At 40.3% G+C, this 18,302-nt stretch overlaps 1 protein-coding gene across 3 annotated transcripts in view; it reads left to right on the top strand.

The window, feature by feature from the left end:
* LOC118014688 (phospholipid-transporting ATPase ABCA1-like) overlaps positions 1-17,742 on the top strand; it is a 34,866-nt gene extending 17,124 nt beyond the window's left edge. Inside the window, exons 1-3 of one of the 3 annotated variants that reach the window (XM_035011052.1) lie at positions 9,014-9,649; positions 15,522-15,670; positions 17,127-17,742. In XM_035011052.1, the coding sequence (XP_034866943.1) occupies positions 9,610-9,649; positions 15,522-15,670; positions 17,127-17,453 (516 nt within the window). In that variant the 5' untranslated portion in view covers positions 9,014-9,609 and the 3' untranslated portion in view covers positions 17,454-17,742. Of the gene's footprint in view, positions 1-9,013; positions 9,650-13,442; positions 14,094-15,521; positions 15,671-17,126 lie in introns of those variants that run through there. The other 2 variants (XM_035011053.1, XM_035011054.1) reach the window with 2 other exon arrangements.
* Positions 17,743-18,302: the final 560 nt, after the last annotated feature.

Genomic DNA, 18,302 nt, shown 5'->3' with positions numbered 1-18,302 from the left:
GCATTTATAACCTACTATAAGTGAATCTAAAGCAGTGTAGGAGGAGCAGTTCTCTCCTTTGTTTCTTTCTTATTTCTTCATGCTGGAATATGGGTGTAATGGCTTGACTTCTTGAATTATGAGGTAGAGGCCACATGCTGGAGACAGGACAACAGGAGAGAAGAGGCCTAGGTTCTGACATCATGGAACAGCGAGCTAAGAGTCCTGGACCGCCCATCTCTGGAGTTCTTTTACATGAGAAATCGTCTTCTAGTTTAAGCCACTGCTAAATGGGTTACACCTGTAATCTTAATCAATAGGAGTGTGACTACTTTTTTTCTCTCCCTCTTTGCTTTGTTTCTATTATTTTCCTCATACCTATCATTTATTAATCACCAAACTTTTTGCCAAAAGAATATACCTTTCATTATGTTAGCGAGCCCTCTTGCTCAACTGTAGACCCCAACAGTTAAAACCAGAAATAGACAAGACTGCTTAACTCATGCTGTTAACTAAAATTGTGCTTATTTCTTAGTGTACTTTCTTGAGGCATGATGAAGTTCTTTTTCAAGGACCCAGAACATCCCAAACACCACATCGGAAAAGCCCTGATAGCAACGTGATGCCTAGAAGACCATACCCACAGGTCCTCTTCTTCTGCCTGTGATCATGGGCTGAACACATACCAACCTTCACCCACGATCACAGGCTGTCTGCCTGCTCTCTTGCATGTATCCCCCCACTAACCTCTCCTTATAAAATTGTTAAGTGTCCATGTTGGGGGCAGAGAGGTCGGTTGTTAAGTCTTGAGCTTACCACCTCCCCTGGCTGCCAGTACCCACAATAAATTTCTCCCTTCTCTTTTCGAAACCCTTAACTCTTTTTTTTTTTTTTTTAAAGATTTTATTTATTTATTCATGACAGAGAGAGAGAGAGAGAGAGAGAGAGAGAGGCAGAGGGAGAAGCAGGCTCCCAAGGAGCAGGGAGCCCGATGCGGGACTCGATCCCGGAACCCTGGGATCATGACCTGAGCCGAAGGCAGACGCTTAACCATCTGAGCCACCCAGGCGCCCAAAACCCTTAACTCTTGAGTTACTGGCTTCTCAGATAAACTCTTGTGATGAGTTTATCTGACTGTTCTCCAACAGTGTTGGCAAACCCAGACAGGAGCTATGCTTTCAATTTGTCCAGTCCCCTCCGAATTCTCTGGGATGGAATAATTCGCCATGGCAATGTACCAGGGCTTACCCATTTGTTTACTGAGTTAGCAGCTGTGATGGATCTTTTGGTAACAAATATGATTAAACCTATTAATCAGCTTTTCAGTGTCATCTTTTAGAGTTATCTTTAGGGAGTTCTTTGTTCTCTTGCTCCAGTGTGGACTAGTTCTCTAAGATGGCATGGTAGCAATTCTGGGATCTCCTTTGCTTTGTATTGGACTTCCTATTGTCCGGATTTTGTTTCTTTTTCTTTTAACTTCTGATTTTAGGACAGGGTACATGGGAATTAAACTTCTGAGATTTGTATCTATAAAACATGCTTTATTCTACCAGCCCTCTTGATGCATATTTTGGGAGGGTGTAAAATTCTACATTGGAAATAACTTTTCCTCATATTTTTAAAGGCCCCCAGTGCTCCATTGTATAATACCTTCTAGTAAGAAATTCATGCCATTTTGATTCCTAATTCTTTGTATGTGACTTGCTTGTTTCTGTCAGTCTCGCTGGAAACTTTTATGTTTTTCTCTTTGTTCCTGGGTATTCTGAAATTTCACAGTCATGTGCCATGGAGTCGATATTTTTTTTCATACAGTGTTCCTCACTCAGTGTAACCTCATAATGTGGACACTCTTCAATCCTGAAAATTTTTTGTTTCTTGGATTTTTAAATTTTCTTCTCAATTTTCGGAACTTCTGTTAATCAAACATTGTACCTCCACTTGATCTTCTAATTTTATTCTTTCTACTGTTTTACATATCTACTTTTTTGGCCTATGGTTTTGGGGATAAAGTACCATAATTTTATCTTCTAACTCATTTATTTTAAACTTATACTTTCACAGTATTTATTCCCAAAAGACCCTTTTTTATCCCATCCCCAGAATATTTCTTTATTTCTCTCTCTCTCTTTTTTTAATCAGAAATAATATACTCTTTTTGTTTCATGGGTTCATAATTTCTATCTCAGAGGACATTAATTACAGGTGTTTATTTTTTAGTTATTGTTGTGGGTCTTCTTCCTGAATTGTTTCAAGTTTTATTATCATTTGATTTGTTTTCTGCCATGATACTAGTGTTTTTCCTAAAATAGTTTTGTATTTTTTTTGTTGTTGTTTATTTATTTATTTATTTATTTATTTTGTATTCTTATGTTAATCCCCATACATTACATCATTAGTTCTAGATGAAGTGTTCCATGATTCATTGTTTGTGCATAACACCCAGTGCTCCATGCAGAATGTGCCCTCCTCAATACCCACCACCAGGCTAACCCATCCTCCCACCCCCCTCCCCTCTAGAACCCTCAGTTTGTTTTTCAGAGTCCATCGTCTCTCATGGTTCGTCCACCCCTCCGATTTCCCCCGCTTCATTCTTCCCCTCCCGCTACCTTCTTCTTCTTTTTTTTTTTTTTCCTTAAAATATATTGCATTATTTGTTTCAGAGGTACAGATCTGAGATTCAACAGTCTTGCACAATTCACAGCGCTTACCAGAGCACATACCCTCCCCAGTGTCTATCACCCAGTCACCCCATCCCTCCCACCCCACCCCCCACTCCAACAACACTCAGTTTGTTTCCTGTGATTAAGAATTCCTCATATCAGTGAGATCATATGATACATGTCTCTCTGTTTGACTTATTTCACTCAACATAATACCCTCCAGTTCCATCCACGTCGTTGCAAATGGCAAGATCTCATTCCTTTTGATGGCTGCATAATATTCCATTGTATATATATACCACCTCTTCTTTATCCATTCATCTGTCGATGGACATCTTGGCTCTTTCCACAGTTTGGCTATTGTGGACATTGCTGCTATAAACATCGGGGTGCACGTACCCCTTTGGATCCCTACTTTTGTATCTTTGGGGTAAATACCCAATAGTGCAATTGCTGGATCATATGGTAGCTCTATTTTCAACTTTTTGAGGAACCTCCATACAGTTTTCCAGAGTGGCTGCACCAGCTTGCATTCCCACCAACAGTGTAGGAGGGTTCCCCTTTCTCCGCATCCCCGCCAACATCTGTCGTTTCCTGACTTGTTAATTTTAGCCATTCTGACTGGTGTGAGATGGTATCTCATTGAGGTTTTGATTTGGATTTCCCTGATGCTGAGCGATATTGAGCACTTTTTCATGTGTCTGTTGGCCATTTGGATGTCTTTGGAAAAATGTCTGTTCATGTCTTCTGCCCATTTCTTGATTGGATTGTTTGTTCTTTGGGTGTTGAGTTTGATGAGTTCTTTATAGATTTTGGATACTAGCCCTTTATCTGATATGTCATTTGCAAATATCTTCTCCCATTCTGTCGGTTGTCTTTTGGTTTTGTTGACTGTTTCCTTTGCTTTGCAAAAGCTTTTTATCTTGATGAAGTCCCAATAGTTCATTTTTGCCCTTGCTTCCCTTGCCTTTGGCGATGTTTCTAGGAAGAAGTTGCTTCGGCAGAGGTCAAAGAGGTTGCTGCCTGTGTTCTCCTTTAGGATGTTGATGGACTCCTGTCTCACATTGAGGTCTTTCAACCATTTGGAGTCTATTTTTGTGTGTGGTGTAAGGAAATGGTCCAGTTTCATTCTTCTGCATGTGGCTATCCAATTTTCCCAACACCATTTGTTGAAAAGACTGTCTTTGTTCCATTGGACATTCTTTCCTGCTTTGTCAAAGATTAGTTGACCATAGAGTTGAGGGTCCATTTCTGGGCTCTCTATTCTGTTCCATTGATCTATGTGTCTGTTTTTGTGCCAGTACCATGCTGTCTTGATGATGACAGCTTTGTAATAGAGCTTGAAGTCCGGAATTGTAATGCCACCGGCTTTGCTTTTCTTTTTCAACATTCCTCTGGCTATGCGGGGTCTTTTCTGGTTCCATACAAATTTTAGGATTATTTGCTCCATTTCTTTGAAAAGTGGATGGTATTTTGATGGGGATTGCATTGAATGTGTAGATTGCTCTAGGTAGCATTGACATCTTCACAATATTTGTTCTTCCAATCCATGAGCATGGAACGTTTTTCCATTTCTTTGTGTCTTCCTCAATTTCTTTCATGAGTATTTTATAGTTTTCTGAGTACAGATCCTTTGTCTCTTTGGTTAGATTTATTCCTAGGTATCTTATGGTTTTGGGTGCAATTGTAAATGGGATCGACTCCTTAATTTCTCTTTCTTCTGTCTTGTTGTTGGTGTATAGGAATGCCACTGACTTCTGTGCATTGATTTTATATCCTGCCACTTTACTGAATTCCTGTATGAGTTCTAGCAGTTTTGGGGTGGAGTCTTTGGGGTTTTCCACATAAAGTATCATATCATCTGCAAAGAGTGAGAGTTTGACTTCTTTGCCAATTTGGATGCCTTTGATTTCTTTTTGTTGTCTGATTGCTGTGGCTAGGACTTCCAATACTATGTTGAATAGCAGTGGTGATAGTGGACATCCCTGCCGCGTTCCTGACCTTAGGGGGAAAGCTCTCAGTTTTTCCCCATTGAGAATAACATTCCCTGTAGGTTTTTCATAGATGGCTTTTATGATATTGAGGTATGTACCCTCTATCCCTATACTCTGAAGAGTTGATCAAGAAAGGATGCTGTACTTTGTCAAATGCTTTTTCTGCATCTATTGAGAGGGTCATATGGTTCTTGTTCTTTCTTTTATTCATGTATTGTATCACGTTGATTGCTTTGTGGATGTTGAACCAACCTTGCAGCCCAGGGATAAATCCCACTTGGTCCTGGTGAATAATCCTTTTAATGTACTGTTGGATCCTATTGGCTAGGATTTTGGTGAGAATTTTTGCATCCATGTTCATCAGGGATATTGGTCTGTAATTCTCCTTTTTGATGGGGTCTTTGTCTGGTTTTGGGATCAAGGTAATGCTGGCCTCATAAAATGAGTTTGGAAGTTTTCCTTCCATTTCTATTTTTTGGAACAGTTTCAGAAGAATAGGTATTAATTCTTCTTGAAATGTTTGGTAGAATTCCCCTGGGAAGCCATCTGGCCCTGGGCTTTTGTTTTTTGGGAGATTTTTGATGACTGCTTCAATTTCCTTAGTGGTTATAGGTCTGTTCAGGTTTTCTATTTCATCCTGGTTCAGTTTTGGTAGTTGATACATCTCTAGGAATGCATCCATCTCTTCCAGGTTATCTAATTTGCTGGCATAGAGTTGCTCATAATATGTTCTTATAATTGTTTGTATTTCTTTGGTGTTGGTGGTGATCTCTCCTCTTTCATTCATGATTTTGTTGATTTGGGTCATTTCTCTTCTCTTTTTGATAAGTCTGGCCAGGGGTTTATCAATCTTGTTAATTCTTTCAAAGAACCTGCTCCTAGTTTCGTTGATCTGTTCTACTGTTCTTTTAGTTTCTATTTCATTGATTTCTGCTCTGATCTTTATGATTTCTCTTCTCCTGCTGGGTTTAGGCTTTATTTGCTGTTCTTTCTCCAGCTCCTTTAGGTGGAGGGTTAGGTTGTGTACTTGAGACCTTTCTTGTTTATTGAGAAAGGCTTGTATTGCTATATACTTTCCTCTTAGGACTGCCTTTGCTGCCTCCCAAAGATTTTGAACAGTTGTGTTTTCATTTTCATTGGTTTCCATGTATTTTTTAAATCCTTCTTCATTCTTCAGTAGGATGCTCTTTAGCCTCCATGTATTTGAGTTCTTTCTGACTTTCCTCTTGTGATTGAGTTCTAGTTTCAAAGCATTGTGGTCTGAAAATAGGCAGGGAATGATCCCAGTCTTTTGGTACCGGTTGAGACCTGATTTATGACCTAGGATGTGATCTATTCTGGAGAATATTCCATGGGCACTAGAGAAGAATGTGTATTCCGTTGCTTTGGGGTGGAATGTTCTGAATAGGTCTGTGAAGTCCATTTGGTCCAGTGTGTCATTTAAAGTCTTTATTTCCTTGTTGATCTTTTGCTGAGACGATCTGTCCATTTCAGTGTGGGGGATGTTAAAGTCCCCCACTATTATTGTATTGTTGTCAATGTGTTTCTTTGCTTTTGTTATTAATTGCCTTATATAATTGGCTGCTCCCATGTTAGGGGCATAGATATTTACAATTGTTAGATCTTCTTGTTGGTTAGATCCTTTAAGTATGATGTAGTGTCCTTCCTCATCTCTTATTACAGTCTTTGGTTTAAAATCTAATTTGTCTGATATAAGGATTGCCACTCCAGCTTTCTTTTGGTGTCCATTAGCATGGTAAATGGTTTTCCACCCCCTCACTTTCAATTTGGGGGTGTCTTTGGGTCTAAAATGAGTCTCTTGCAGACAGCATATCGATGGGTCTTGTTTTTTAATCCAGTCTGTTAGCCTGTGTCTTTTGATTGGGGCATTTAGCCCATTTACATTCAGGGTAACTATTGAAAGATACGAATTTAGTGCCATTGTATTGCCTGTAAGGTGACTGTTACTGTATATTGTCTGTGTTCCTTTCTGGTCTATGTTGCTTTTATGGTCTCTCTTTGCTTAGAGGATCCCTTTCCAGATTTCCTGTAGGGCTGATTTTGTGTTTGCAAATTCCTTTAGTTTTTGTTTGTCCTGGAAGCTTTTTATCTCTCCTTCAATTTTCAATGACAGCCTAGCTGGATAGAGTATTCTTGGCTGCATATTTTTCTCATTTAGTGCTCTGAATATATCCTGCCAGTCCTTTCTGGCCTGCCAGGTCTCTGTGGATAGGTCTGTTGCCAATCTAATGTTTCTACCCTTGTAGGTTACATATCTCTTCTCCCGAGCTGCTTTCAGGATTTTCTCTTTGTCTATGAGACTCGTAAGTTTTACTATTAGATGTCGGGGAGTTGACCTATTTTTATTGATTTTGAGAGGGGTTCTCTGTGCTTCCTGGATTTTGATGCCTGTTTCCTTCCCCAAATTAGGGAAGTTCTCTGCTATAATTTGCTCCATTATACCTTCTGCCCCTCTCTCTCTTTCTTCTTCTTCTGGGATCCCAATTATTCTAATGTTGTTTCATCTTATATTATCGCTTATCTCTTGAATTCTGCCCTCGTGATCCAGTAGTTGTTTATCTCTCTTTTTCTCAGCTTCTTTATTTTCCATCATTTCATCTTCTATATTACTGATTCTCTCTTCTGCCTCATTTATTCTAGCAGTTAGCGCCCCCATTTTTGATTGCACCTCATTAATAGCCTTTTTGATTTCTACTTGGTTGGATTTTAGCTCTTTTACTTCTCCAGAAAGGGTTTCTCTAATAACTTCCATATTTTTTCAAGCCCAGCTAGTATCTTTAAAGTGATGATTCTGAACTCTAGATCTGACATCGTACTAATGTCCGTATTGAGTAGGTCCCTGGCAGTCGGTACTACCTCTTGTTCTTTTTGTTGAGGTGATTTTTTCCGTCTTGTCATTTTGTGCAGAGGAGAATAGATTAATGAGAGAACAAAATGCTAGCAGAGTAACCACGTCCCCAGAAAATATACTCTAAACAAATCAGAAAAGACCTGAAGCAGTGGGATAAGAAAGGGAAAGAGAAAAAAAAGAAAAAGAAAATAAAGAAAAAGAAAAAGATAAAGATAAAAACAAAAACAAACAAAACAAAACAACAACAACAAAAAAACCCAGAATGTGATCAAATATGATCTATATGGTATATAGATCAGTGCCACACACTAGATTTGGGGTGTATTTTGGTCTTTTAGAAGAAAGTGCCTCCCAAAATTTTAAAGAAAGAAAAACTTATATATGTACAAAAATAAGGGTTGATATGATGAAGGGATGGAATATGACTGTAAAGATGGAAATTATAAAAAATTTTATAAAAGGAATTGATAAGAAGTTGTTTGAAAAAAGAAAGAAGAGGGTTTAAAAAAAGGAAAAAGAAAACAAACAAAAAAAAAGGGAGAGGATGTGATCAGGCAGGGGAATAGAAAACACCATATACTAGAGATTTAGGGTATATTTTAATCTGTCAGAAGAAACTATCTCAAAATTTTAAAGAGAGAACAACTTATATATATAAGCCAAAAATATGGGTAACTACTATGAAGGGATAGAATATGACTCTAAAAATGAAAAATAAACATTTTTTTTTTTTAAAAAGGGATTGATAAGATGTTGGTTGAAAAAGGGAAAAAGAAAAATTCAAAAAGAAATAAAAAGACAAAAAGACAGTTAAAAAAATTAACTTTAAAAGACTAAAGAATCATGGTAAAAAAGCCGTGAATTCTATGTGCAGTAGTCCCCTAGCGCTGGAGTTCTGCCGTTCTCATTGATCGGTAAACTTGGTCTTGGCTGGCTGTTCTCGCTGATCTTCTGGGGAGGGGCCTGTTGCCGTGGTTTCCAAATGTCTCTGCCGGAGGCGGAATTGCCCCGCCCTTGCCCCCTCCCGGCTAAGTAATCTGCTCGCGTTTGCTCTCCGGGGCTTTTGTTCCCTGCGAGCTTTCCGTACAGCTTTGGAGGTGGAGAGTGAAAATGGCGGCCTCCCAATCTCCACCCCGGAGGAGCCGAGAACTCAGGCTCCGCTCCTCAGTGAGCCCCCAGAGAAAAGCCATCAGTCACTCCCGTCTCCCTGGTCTGCAGCTGCACTCCGTGTTCAACTGGCCTGTGACCGCGCGTTTCTATCTCTGGCACCCGACCCTGTCTGGAGTCTCCAAACCCAGGAGATCCCTGCGGAGCACTCCCGCGTGGCTCCTCCCGGGGGAGGAAGGGGAGTCTCCCCGGATCTGCCGCTTGTTGGGTCCCTGCTTCCAGAAAGTGGTCGTTTTTCTGATGAGAGAGTTGTTGCTCTTCTTTTCTTCAATCTCCTGTTGAGTTTGTAGGTGTTCAGAATGGTTTGATCCCTATCCAGCTGAATTCCTGAGAGGAGACGAAATCCAGGACTCCTACTCCTCCGCCATCTTGCTCCATCCCCTCTAGTTTTGTATTTTTAATCCTTGGTTATCAACTCGTATTTTTTAGTGAGACAAAAAAACCATTTTTTTTAAAGCTTTTTGAGTATAGGTGTGGCCTGTCAGATAGTGGGCTTCACTGTAGGGTTTTCTGTAGGCTATCTGTTATTTCATTGAGGGGAAAAACTCCCATTTGTTTTCACCCATAGTCATTTTTTTTAGGTTTAGTCAGTTACCCCAAGCGTGGAAACTTCCTTACTGCCAGTTTTCTGTGACTGAGGAGGGAAGAAGGCTGGATATCTCACTATTTGGTAGGTAGTCATTCACTTAATAATTTGTTCTGACCCCTTCAGCTATATATGGTACTTCTGAATGTGGTTCACCTTTTTAAGAATATATTAAATAGGATAGGCTAAACTGCTGTAACAAATAGATACCAAATGTATAATGTCTCAGACACAACAGGATTTTATTTCTTGTTCCTTAAGAATCTAAAATGGGTTTTCCTTGTTGGCAGGCAGCTCTTCCATACATAGTGAATTAAGGATCCAGACTTCTACCTAGTGGTTTTGCCATCCATGGACACCCCATCATCAACTTCATCTAGCCAGCAGAAAGGTAGAGAGAATTTTCCGAGATGAAAATACTTAACTAACAGATCACTATCTGTGAATCACTATCTGTGATTCATTATCACTGTAAAATTCATGGCTATTACTTAGAGAGGGAAATTATTGGTAAGTGCTGCTAGGTGCCTAAGACAATCTCCTTTTCACTCACAGGTTTTAATCATCCTCAAAAGCCTGTGAGTTCAACTTTACCTCCAAGTGAGCAAGGTGAAGTTCTGAGAGAATTAAGTTTCTTAGGTTCACTGCTGCTAAGTGGCACATTCAGGGTCTAAAGCCAGATTATAAAATCAGTTCATTTTAAAAATTTTCATTTTTAAAATATGTGTGGTAGAATATAGCCTCTAAAAACCATTTAAAAACATGAAATGTTTTTATATGACATTTTGTTTTGAAAAAAATCCCTGAACTGCCTAGAAGATACACAAAGTATGTTGAAAATTATCATTGTATATCTTAAACTTCTGGCAAGTAGTCCAAAACTAGATAAATCTGGAATATTAAAATAGGCTAATGTGATATAGACCAACTGGGTAGTTATTTTAGATTGGGTGGACTAAGGTTGCCTAAGGTAAATGTAATGTGTCAGTATACTTTAAAGAATAATACATTGAATGCCTATTACCCTGCTGCCAAGAAAGAAATAAAATATTGTCAGTAATTTAGAGGCCCAATATATGTTCCTTTCGGGTCACATTTTCCTCCCTACGACACCTTCCCCGACCTCCTTGCTTCAAACAACCATGACTCAGAATTTTGTTTTAATCATTGCATTCATTTTCTTTGAAATTCAACTATATTTGTGTGTAACTCAAAACAATATATTTCATTGGTTTGCCTAGCTTAGAACTTTCTATAAATGGAATCAGACTATTTTTGTCTTTCTGTTAGTTGATTCTTAGCTTCTTTTTTTTTTTTTTAAAGATTTTATTTATTTATTTGACAGAGAGAGCAAGAGAGCACAAGCAGGGGAGGAGCAGAAGGAGAGGGAGAAGCGGGCTACCCGCTGAGCAGGGAACCCGATGCGGGGCTCGATCCCAGGACCCTGGGATCATGACCTGAGCTGAAGGCAGACGCTTAACCATCTGAGCCACCCAGGTGCCCCTGATTCTTAGCTTTGACATAGGTTTTTGAAAATCATGTATTTTGATGCAGCCATAGTAATTAGTACATTTCTCTGCTATATGCTGTTACATTGTATGGATATATATTTGTCCATTTGATGTTATGAACAAAGATGTTTTGAATTTTTTAATAGATAGTTCCTGTTTCCATATTTAGAATTTCTCTAGGGCAGGGATTTTTAAACTTTTTTATGCCATAGCACCCTTTGGAAATCTTTTTTTTTTTTTTTTTTGTAATTTTATTTATTTGAAAGAGAAAGAGCAAGGGGGAGAGAGAGAGAGAGAGCATGAGCAGGGGGAGGGGCAGAGGGAGAGGGAGAAGCAGGCTCCCCACTGAGCAGGGAGCCTGACATGGGGCTTGATCCCAGGACTCTGGGATCACGACCTGAGCCCGAAGGCAGACACTTAACTGACTGAGCCACCCAGGCGCCCCAACCCTTTGGAAATCTTGTAGGCCTGTGGAACTGTAGGGGCTGAGGGCAGGTTACTCCAAGATTAGCCACTTTGGGGGCGCCTGGGTGCTCAGTCATTAAGCGTCTGCCTTCAGCTCAGTCATGATCCCAGGGTCCTGGGATCGAGCCCCGCATCGGGCTCCTTGCTCAGCAGGAAGCCTGCTTCTCCCTCTCCCAATCCCTCCCCCTCTGCTTGTGTTCCCTCTTTCACTGTGTCTCTTTCTGTCAAATAAATAAATAAAAATCTTTAAAAAAAAAAAAAGATTGGCCACTTTGGCATGAAGATTATTTTGAGCTGAAGGCAATCAAGACCCTGTAGGCTCAAGAGAAACTTTTGCCCTTCTCTTAAGTACATGGAAGAATCTAAACTGGGGATCTTTGCCAGCATAAGGGTTATTACCAGAGATAAATTTTATCTGAGTGACCAATCTGTATGGCAGGACAAACAGCTGATTACCAAACATCTGCTTTTCTTATTGCCCTGTGAATTACGTTCTTTTCCTCTGAAGTTCTGGAACCCTATGCACTTCTCCTTAATTCAGGATGACATATATACCTCATTTTGCCTGTCTTTGGAATTTCCATATCTGTTTGGATTCCCCATACATATGCTGTTAAATTTGATTTTCTCCTGTTAATCTGTCTCTTGTCAATTTGATTCTTAGTCCAGCTAGAAGAACCCCTGAAGGGGACAGGAATTCTTGCTCCCCAACACAACCCTAATGTTTTACATGCTTAGCAAATACATAGGTTTACAAAGAAAACAGATTAAGCTAGAATGATCAAAATATGAAAATAATTTTTTTAAGTTTATTTAAGTAATCCCTACATCCAACATGGAACTCAAACTCACTTTCCCGAGATCAAGAATCACATGCTCTTCCAACTGAGCCAGCCACGTGCCCCTGAAAGAAAATTCTTGATAAAGAAATAGACATACTTCTTTATTAGGGTACTAAATAACAGGATTTATCATTGGATTTAACAACTATCATAATTTAGTGATGAGCATAAAAGAAATTTTTATATATTTGTAACACCTCTGAATGGAATTTGACAATATCTATGATATTTTTTGGTCACAAAGTCACAGGTCACATTGTGATTTGTTGCCTACATTCATACTTAAAGGAAATGCTTATTTTCAGTTAGAAGTTGGTGACAATTGTTAAAAAAGAAAATTCAGCTGAGTAAATTTTGAAGATCTCATTGCCTTTATTAAACGATTCATGATGGGGCACCTGGGTGGCTCAGTCGGTTAAGCAGCCAACTTTGGATTTTGGCTCAGGTCATGATTTCAGGGTCCTGGGATGGAGCCCCATGTTGGGCTCCATGCTCAGTGGGGAGTCTGCTTGAAGATTCTTTCTCTCCCTCACCCTCTGCCCCTTCTTCTGGTCACACGTTCGCTCTCTTTCTCAAATAAGTAAAATGTAAAAAAGATCCATGAATTGGGCAACATCTCACTCTAGTAAGTAGAGGGATGCTCTGAGGAGTTATACAAAATGGAAGGTTTTTATAGGAAGGAGGGTGGGGCAAGAAAGTTATAAACAACAGAAAAAGGATATTTCACGGCAAGGTCACTTTCTCTTTTTTTTTTTTTTTAAAGATTTTATTTATTTATTTGAGAGAGAGAATGAGATAGAGAGAGCATGAGAGTGGGGAGGGTCAGGGGGAGAAGCAGACTCCCTGCTGAGTGGGGAGCCCAACGCGGGACTCGATCCCAGGACTCCAGGATCATGACCTGAGCCGAAGGCAGTCGCTTAACCAACTGAGCCACCCAGGCGCCCAAGGTCACTTTCTCTTGGTGGGGTTGGTGGAAGAGCAGGTGTTCTTATGCAGATTACCTCATCTTCCTTTGGGGGGTTGGAGGGGGCTATGTTACAGACTCAGTGGCACCTGTCAGAAAATTCTTGACTGACCACTTAAGATTACATTTTTGGGGAAGATTGATACTGCAGTTAAATTGGGTATTAAGCCTTGGTTTACTGACTTGGGGCCTTAACCGAACTGATGCCATTTTGGTCCTGTGTTTTTGTGTTTTTTTAACACAATAAAGATGAAATTTTTTTTCCCATCTAAGTTACCAGACCCTCTGAATTCTTCCATAGACACCTTGAGGATCTGTGTACCAGAGGTTAGGAGCCGCTGCATTAGAGTATATACCTAGGAATGGGATTGCTAGGTCATAAGATATGTACCATATTCATCTTTACTAAACAGTGCCAAACCATCTTATAAATTTATGCCCTTAATCACAGTGTATGGGTTTTTTCTGACCAATTTTTTATACTGTCCATTTGGTCTGATGAGTATAAAGATGCATTTTTACACCTTACATAAGAAATAGGTATCAAGTAAAGGGTGGAGGGAATTATATGACGTGTGCAAAGGCAATAGTCCATTTGATGGTGTTCCTGCATGGTTTTGTCCAAAGGTCCAGCTCATGCAGATCTGCAGAAGGAAGGAGGAGAGGTTGATCCAATGCTGTCCCAACTGAGTAGGAAGGAAGGCGATAGCTCTGCATGTAAACTTTGATGCCTGTATTTTGGTGACATCCCTGGCTAAGTACCTTAGTGCTGTCTTATAAGGCCACTAGATGGTGGTATAGACTACTTTTCCTTCATTGAAGTGTGACCTAGCATGTGCTATTTTTGTTGTAATTTTTGAGTTCCTGTAATTTAAGCTATAGTTATTTAGTATGGAGTTATCTCACAGTTCCATTTTTTTTGTATGCATGATACAGGATTATGTATTGGAAGAGAAAAATTTCAGTAAAGGCTGTTAACAGAAATTCAAGTTTGAAATTTGAAGATATGAAGAGGCTTTATTCAACAATTCATGAATTGGGCAGCATCTCTGAGTAAATAGCTACGTGGAAGAGTTGTGCAAAATGGAATAGTTTTATAGGCAGAAGGAGGGTGGGGCAAGGGAGCTATTAGCAAAAGAAAAGACAGGATTGTTTCAGGCCTGGTCATATTTTGGGGGAAAGGAAAAGCAGGGGTTTTATGCAGATTACCTTACTAGTGCTAATCAGGAAATTTCAGATTGACTGTTCAAGGTCACATTTCTGGGAGAGGTGGAAACTGCAATTAAGTCTTGGTTTGCTGTTATGGGTGAAAATGACTCCACTTTGGGTCTGTTGTTTCTTTTCCAACAAGGTGAATTACTATCAGTGTTTATGGGTTTCTTTTCTTTATTTTTATCATTATTTTTAAAAGTAATTGGGAATAAAAAATAATTTCCATTTTCATTCAGTTTCTTAAAAAGTTTTCTACTCATATCAGTGAATATTTTTGTTAAGCACCTGTTGTATGTTGAGCATTGAGTTAAATGCCATGGGAAGGAAAATAGACTATACACTGCTTCAGCTTGTCAACATGTCTTGATATTTCTGTATCAGCCTCCTTGTTGCTAGTCTTCTTCGAATTAGTGGTAGGAAAGATTTGTGAGCAACTCAGTATTAAATATAGTATGAATTTCTTCCAAGTTGTTTCTATAAAATTGCTTTCATTACTAAAACACATGAACATCTGTGTTTAATATATATTAAATATTATGATATCCCTTTTTAGATATCCTGTATTAATTGGCTTTCTTTATGTTTTGATTTTAAAAGTGAATTCTAGTGGCAGTAACGTTTTAGACTTCTCATTAATAAATGTAATTATTCCTTGAAATAGGCTTTACAAGTCTATTGCTCTGAGTGATCTTTGTGCCTCCCAACTGGAGTTGGAGAGAGATGTTATGGGAGAAGTATTTCTGGAGCTTTGCTACTTGTTTTAGATTGTTACTAAATATGCTGGCTTTTCCCCTACATATAAATTGAGACACTTTCTAGCTTAAAACACTCGTGCACTTAGTTTATGACATATTTTTTCATGAAGCTCCTCTTTCAAATGACCCATTATCCAGTGTTCTCTAGTATATTTCTTTTCACTTTCACTTCCACAAGCTGTCAGATACCCACTAGCTGAGTAATGAATTCACTTTTTAATGTGTTTTAGCTTTACTTGACCATCATTGTTTTTACAGCATCTTTATAATTTTTTTCATTTATATATGAGAAATAATTTACATTTCTGATTTCTTGTGAATTCATCTTTTCATAATTTTGTAGGCCATATCGTTTTCATTTTTCGAGATCTCACTTTATTACCATTGCCCAATTTTCTGTTGTATCTTTATCTTACTGATTTGAAGTCTTGCTGGAAAAGCCAGAAAAAGAAGAGCGTGGTGAGGTCAAGACTGCCTCAGATACTAGGTGACCTTCAGTGTTGGCTTCTTGCAGAATCCAGAGAAACAGACCTGCTCAGCGGGATGGACGGCAAAGGCTCCTACCAGGTGAAGGGCTGGAAGCTCACACAGCAGCAGTTTGTGGCCCTTCTGTGGAAGAGGCTGCTGATTGCCAGACGGAGTCGGAAGGGATTCTTTGCTCAGGTGACAAGTGCTGCTCCAGGCCAGTGACTCTGGCTCCCCGGGTGGGCCGCAGGCTCCCTGACCAGTGCAGGCAGGGGAGGGTCATGGTTGTGAGGTGGAGCTGGAGCCAGACTTTCCGTATTTCAATCCCAGTCCTGCTTCCTGCCGCTCACGCATCTGCGGGCGAGTTACTTCTCTGTGCCTCCGTGTCCTCATCTTTAGAATGAAGATAATGTGCCTATGACATAGGGTTGTTATGAGGATTAAAGTGAGTAAGTGCTTAGAATGGGGCCTGGCATTAAGTCGTGCTGTGCTCTGTGTGTGTGTGTGTGTGTGTGAGGTTTATGGTAGAGGACAGCGTAACAAGGACAGAGTTTAGGAAAATTGGCTGGGCAAATTCAGTTTTCATAAGCTGAGATGCACTTGACATATAAACTTCTTGGAAACATGACTTTTCTCTAAAGTGATGTTTAACTGCAAATTGACAGAAAGGTAGCTGGAGAGGTCAGAAAAAAATGGGCAAACAGAGAAGACTCCTTACACTGTTGCCTGCATGTCAGTGTTTGCATGCTAAGTTGCTTGGTCAGAAGGGATAAAATTATCCTGCTGTATAAAATCGAGAAGTATAGAGAAAGTGTCTGTAGAGATTCTTCCCTGCAGACTCTGTGGGTAATGCAGGGAGTATGAATTTGGAGCATGCAGACCTGGGTTGGAATTCTGGTTCTGCCACTTATTGGCTGTGTGACCTTGGGCAAGTTGCTTCGTCTTTCTGAGCTCAATTCCCTTGTTCGTTGATTGGTGATAGAGTTGTAACGATAATGAAATGAGATGATTGTCATAGAGTATTTTCCCATAAAGAAGGATTTGGGTGATGACGCATTTTGAGGCCATCCCATGGTGACAGCGGACGCTGTCCCCTTTCAGAGCGTGGGGTCTGGCTGGGTCACTTAGTCTTGGTCTGTAGATTACAAGTGAGAGGCCGCAGCGGGAGTGACTTCACATGGGTAAACTTGTAGTAGGACAGAACCAGGCTTCGGGTCTTCTGGCTCCTGGTGGAGGGCTTGATCTCTCGGCCTTTCTCTGAGCTGAGCCGGGCTCATGGCTCATCGTGGTCTTTCTCAGGTCTTCGGTGGGAAGAGAGCAGGACCCAGAGTTCTGAGTCCCCCTGACCTGTGACCACTGTTTACTCTGTGAAGTTTTGAGCTTCGTGCCACTGAGAGGTGTCCACAGCCTCTGGCCTTGTGCTGCCAGCCTCCAGAAATGCCCTGGAGGGAAGAGGTTTCGGTGGCAGGATCTGCTGCTTCCCACCTGCCATGAATGCCTTGGTGGAGCTCTGTTCTGGGTCCCGTGGTGCTCACTTGCGTGCTGGCTGGGCTGGGGAGGCTGGCTGGACTCTTAGGGGCTTGCCCCAGGCCCCTTTTTCTGTCACTTGGCCTTGTTTTGCCACTTCCTTACCCCCTCTGTCCGCTGGCTACAGATCGTCCTACCAGCTGTGTTTGTCTGCATTGCCCTGGTGTTCAGCTTGATTGTGCCCCCCTTTGGCAAGTACCCCAGCCTGGAACTTCAGCCCTGGATGTACAACGAACAGTACACGTTTGTTTCCTTTCTGTGCCCCTGGAGAGAAGAGAGCTCAGGCAGACTGAGGGTGTTGACGCTGCTGAGGGCCAAGGGCAGGTGGACTCGAGAATCACGCAGTGGAGTGCATTTTATCAGCTATTCCAAAGCCCCGACACAGACTAATATCGTATGCAAAGAACAGCAGGGAATTGAACTTGAAATGAGAGTCCTCTTTTGTCATATTTGAACTTTTCTCCTCTTTATACTGGTATTTCCAGCTACAGTTATATGTATTTTAAGAAAATAATCTGCCCTTCTAAAATCTAGGATTAAGTTATAAATGTATTTGGATATTTACAGCTATGTGAATTTTGTAGTTAAGTCAAAGGATTTATACACATTGTACCTCTAGGAAGTTAATGCTTTGTTTTTTTCCACAATGCAATTCTTGCATTTTTTATCTGTTAAGTTGTAGATATTAGCTAGTATTTGTCCTTTAGACAAAAATAGCCCTTACCTAGAAGAAGAAGGTAGCGGGAGGGGAAGAATGAAGCAGGGTAAATCGGAGGGGTAGACGAACCATGAGAGACGATGGATTCTGAAAAACAAACTGAGGGTTCTAGAGGGGAGGGGGGTGGGAGGATGGGTTAGCCTGGTGGTGGGTATTGAGGAGGGCACGTTCTGCATGGAGCTCTGACTGGGTGTTATGCACAAACAATGAATCATGGAACACTTCATCTAAAACTAATGATGTAATGTATGGGGATTAACATAAGAATAAAAAATTAAAAAAAAATAGCCCTTACTTATAACAAACAATCCAGTACTTCAAACAAAAGATTAAAGGAATTTCTTGTTAGGCAGAAATTTTCTTCATTTTTGTAGGATTTATAGATCTTTAGATGGGGGAGAACATGTCAGTGATATAAAAAACAAGGGAAGCTGGGGCACCTGGGTGGCTCAGTTGGTTTAGCGTCTAACTCTTGATTTCGGCTGAGGACATGATCTCAGGGTCATGAGGTCGAGCTCAGGACATGATCTCAGGGTCATGATCTCAGGGTCATGAGATCAGCTCAGGACATGATCTCAGGGTCAT

The sequence above is a fragment of the Mirounga leonina genome, unplaced genomic scaffold (assembly GCF_011800145.1).
Source record: "Mirounga leonina isolate KUSES-001 unplaced genomic scaffold, KU_Mleo_1.0 Mir_156016, whole genome shotgun sequence".
In the NCBI taxonomy this organism is placed as follows: Eukaryota; Metazoa; Chordata; class Mammalia; order Carnivora; family Phocidae; genus Mirounga; species Mirounga leonina.
The sequence above is the reverse complement of the archived record's forward strand: the minus strand, read 5'-3'. Positions and strand labels throughout refer to the sequence as shown.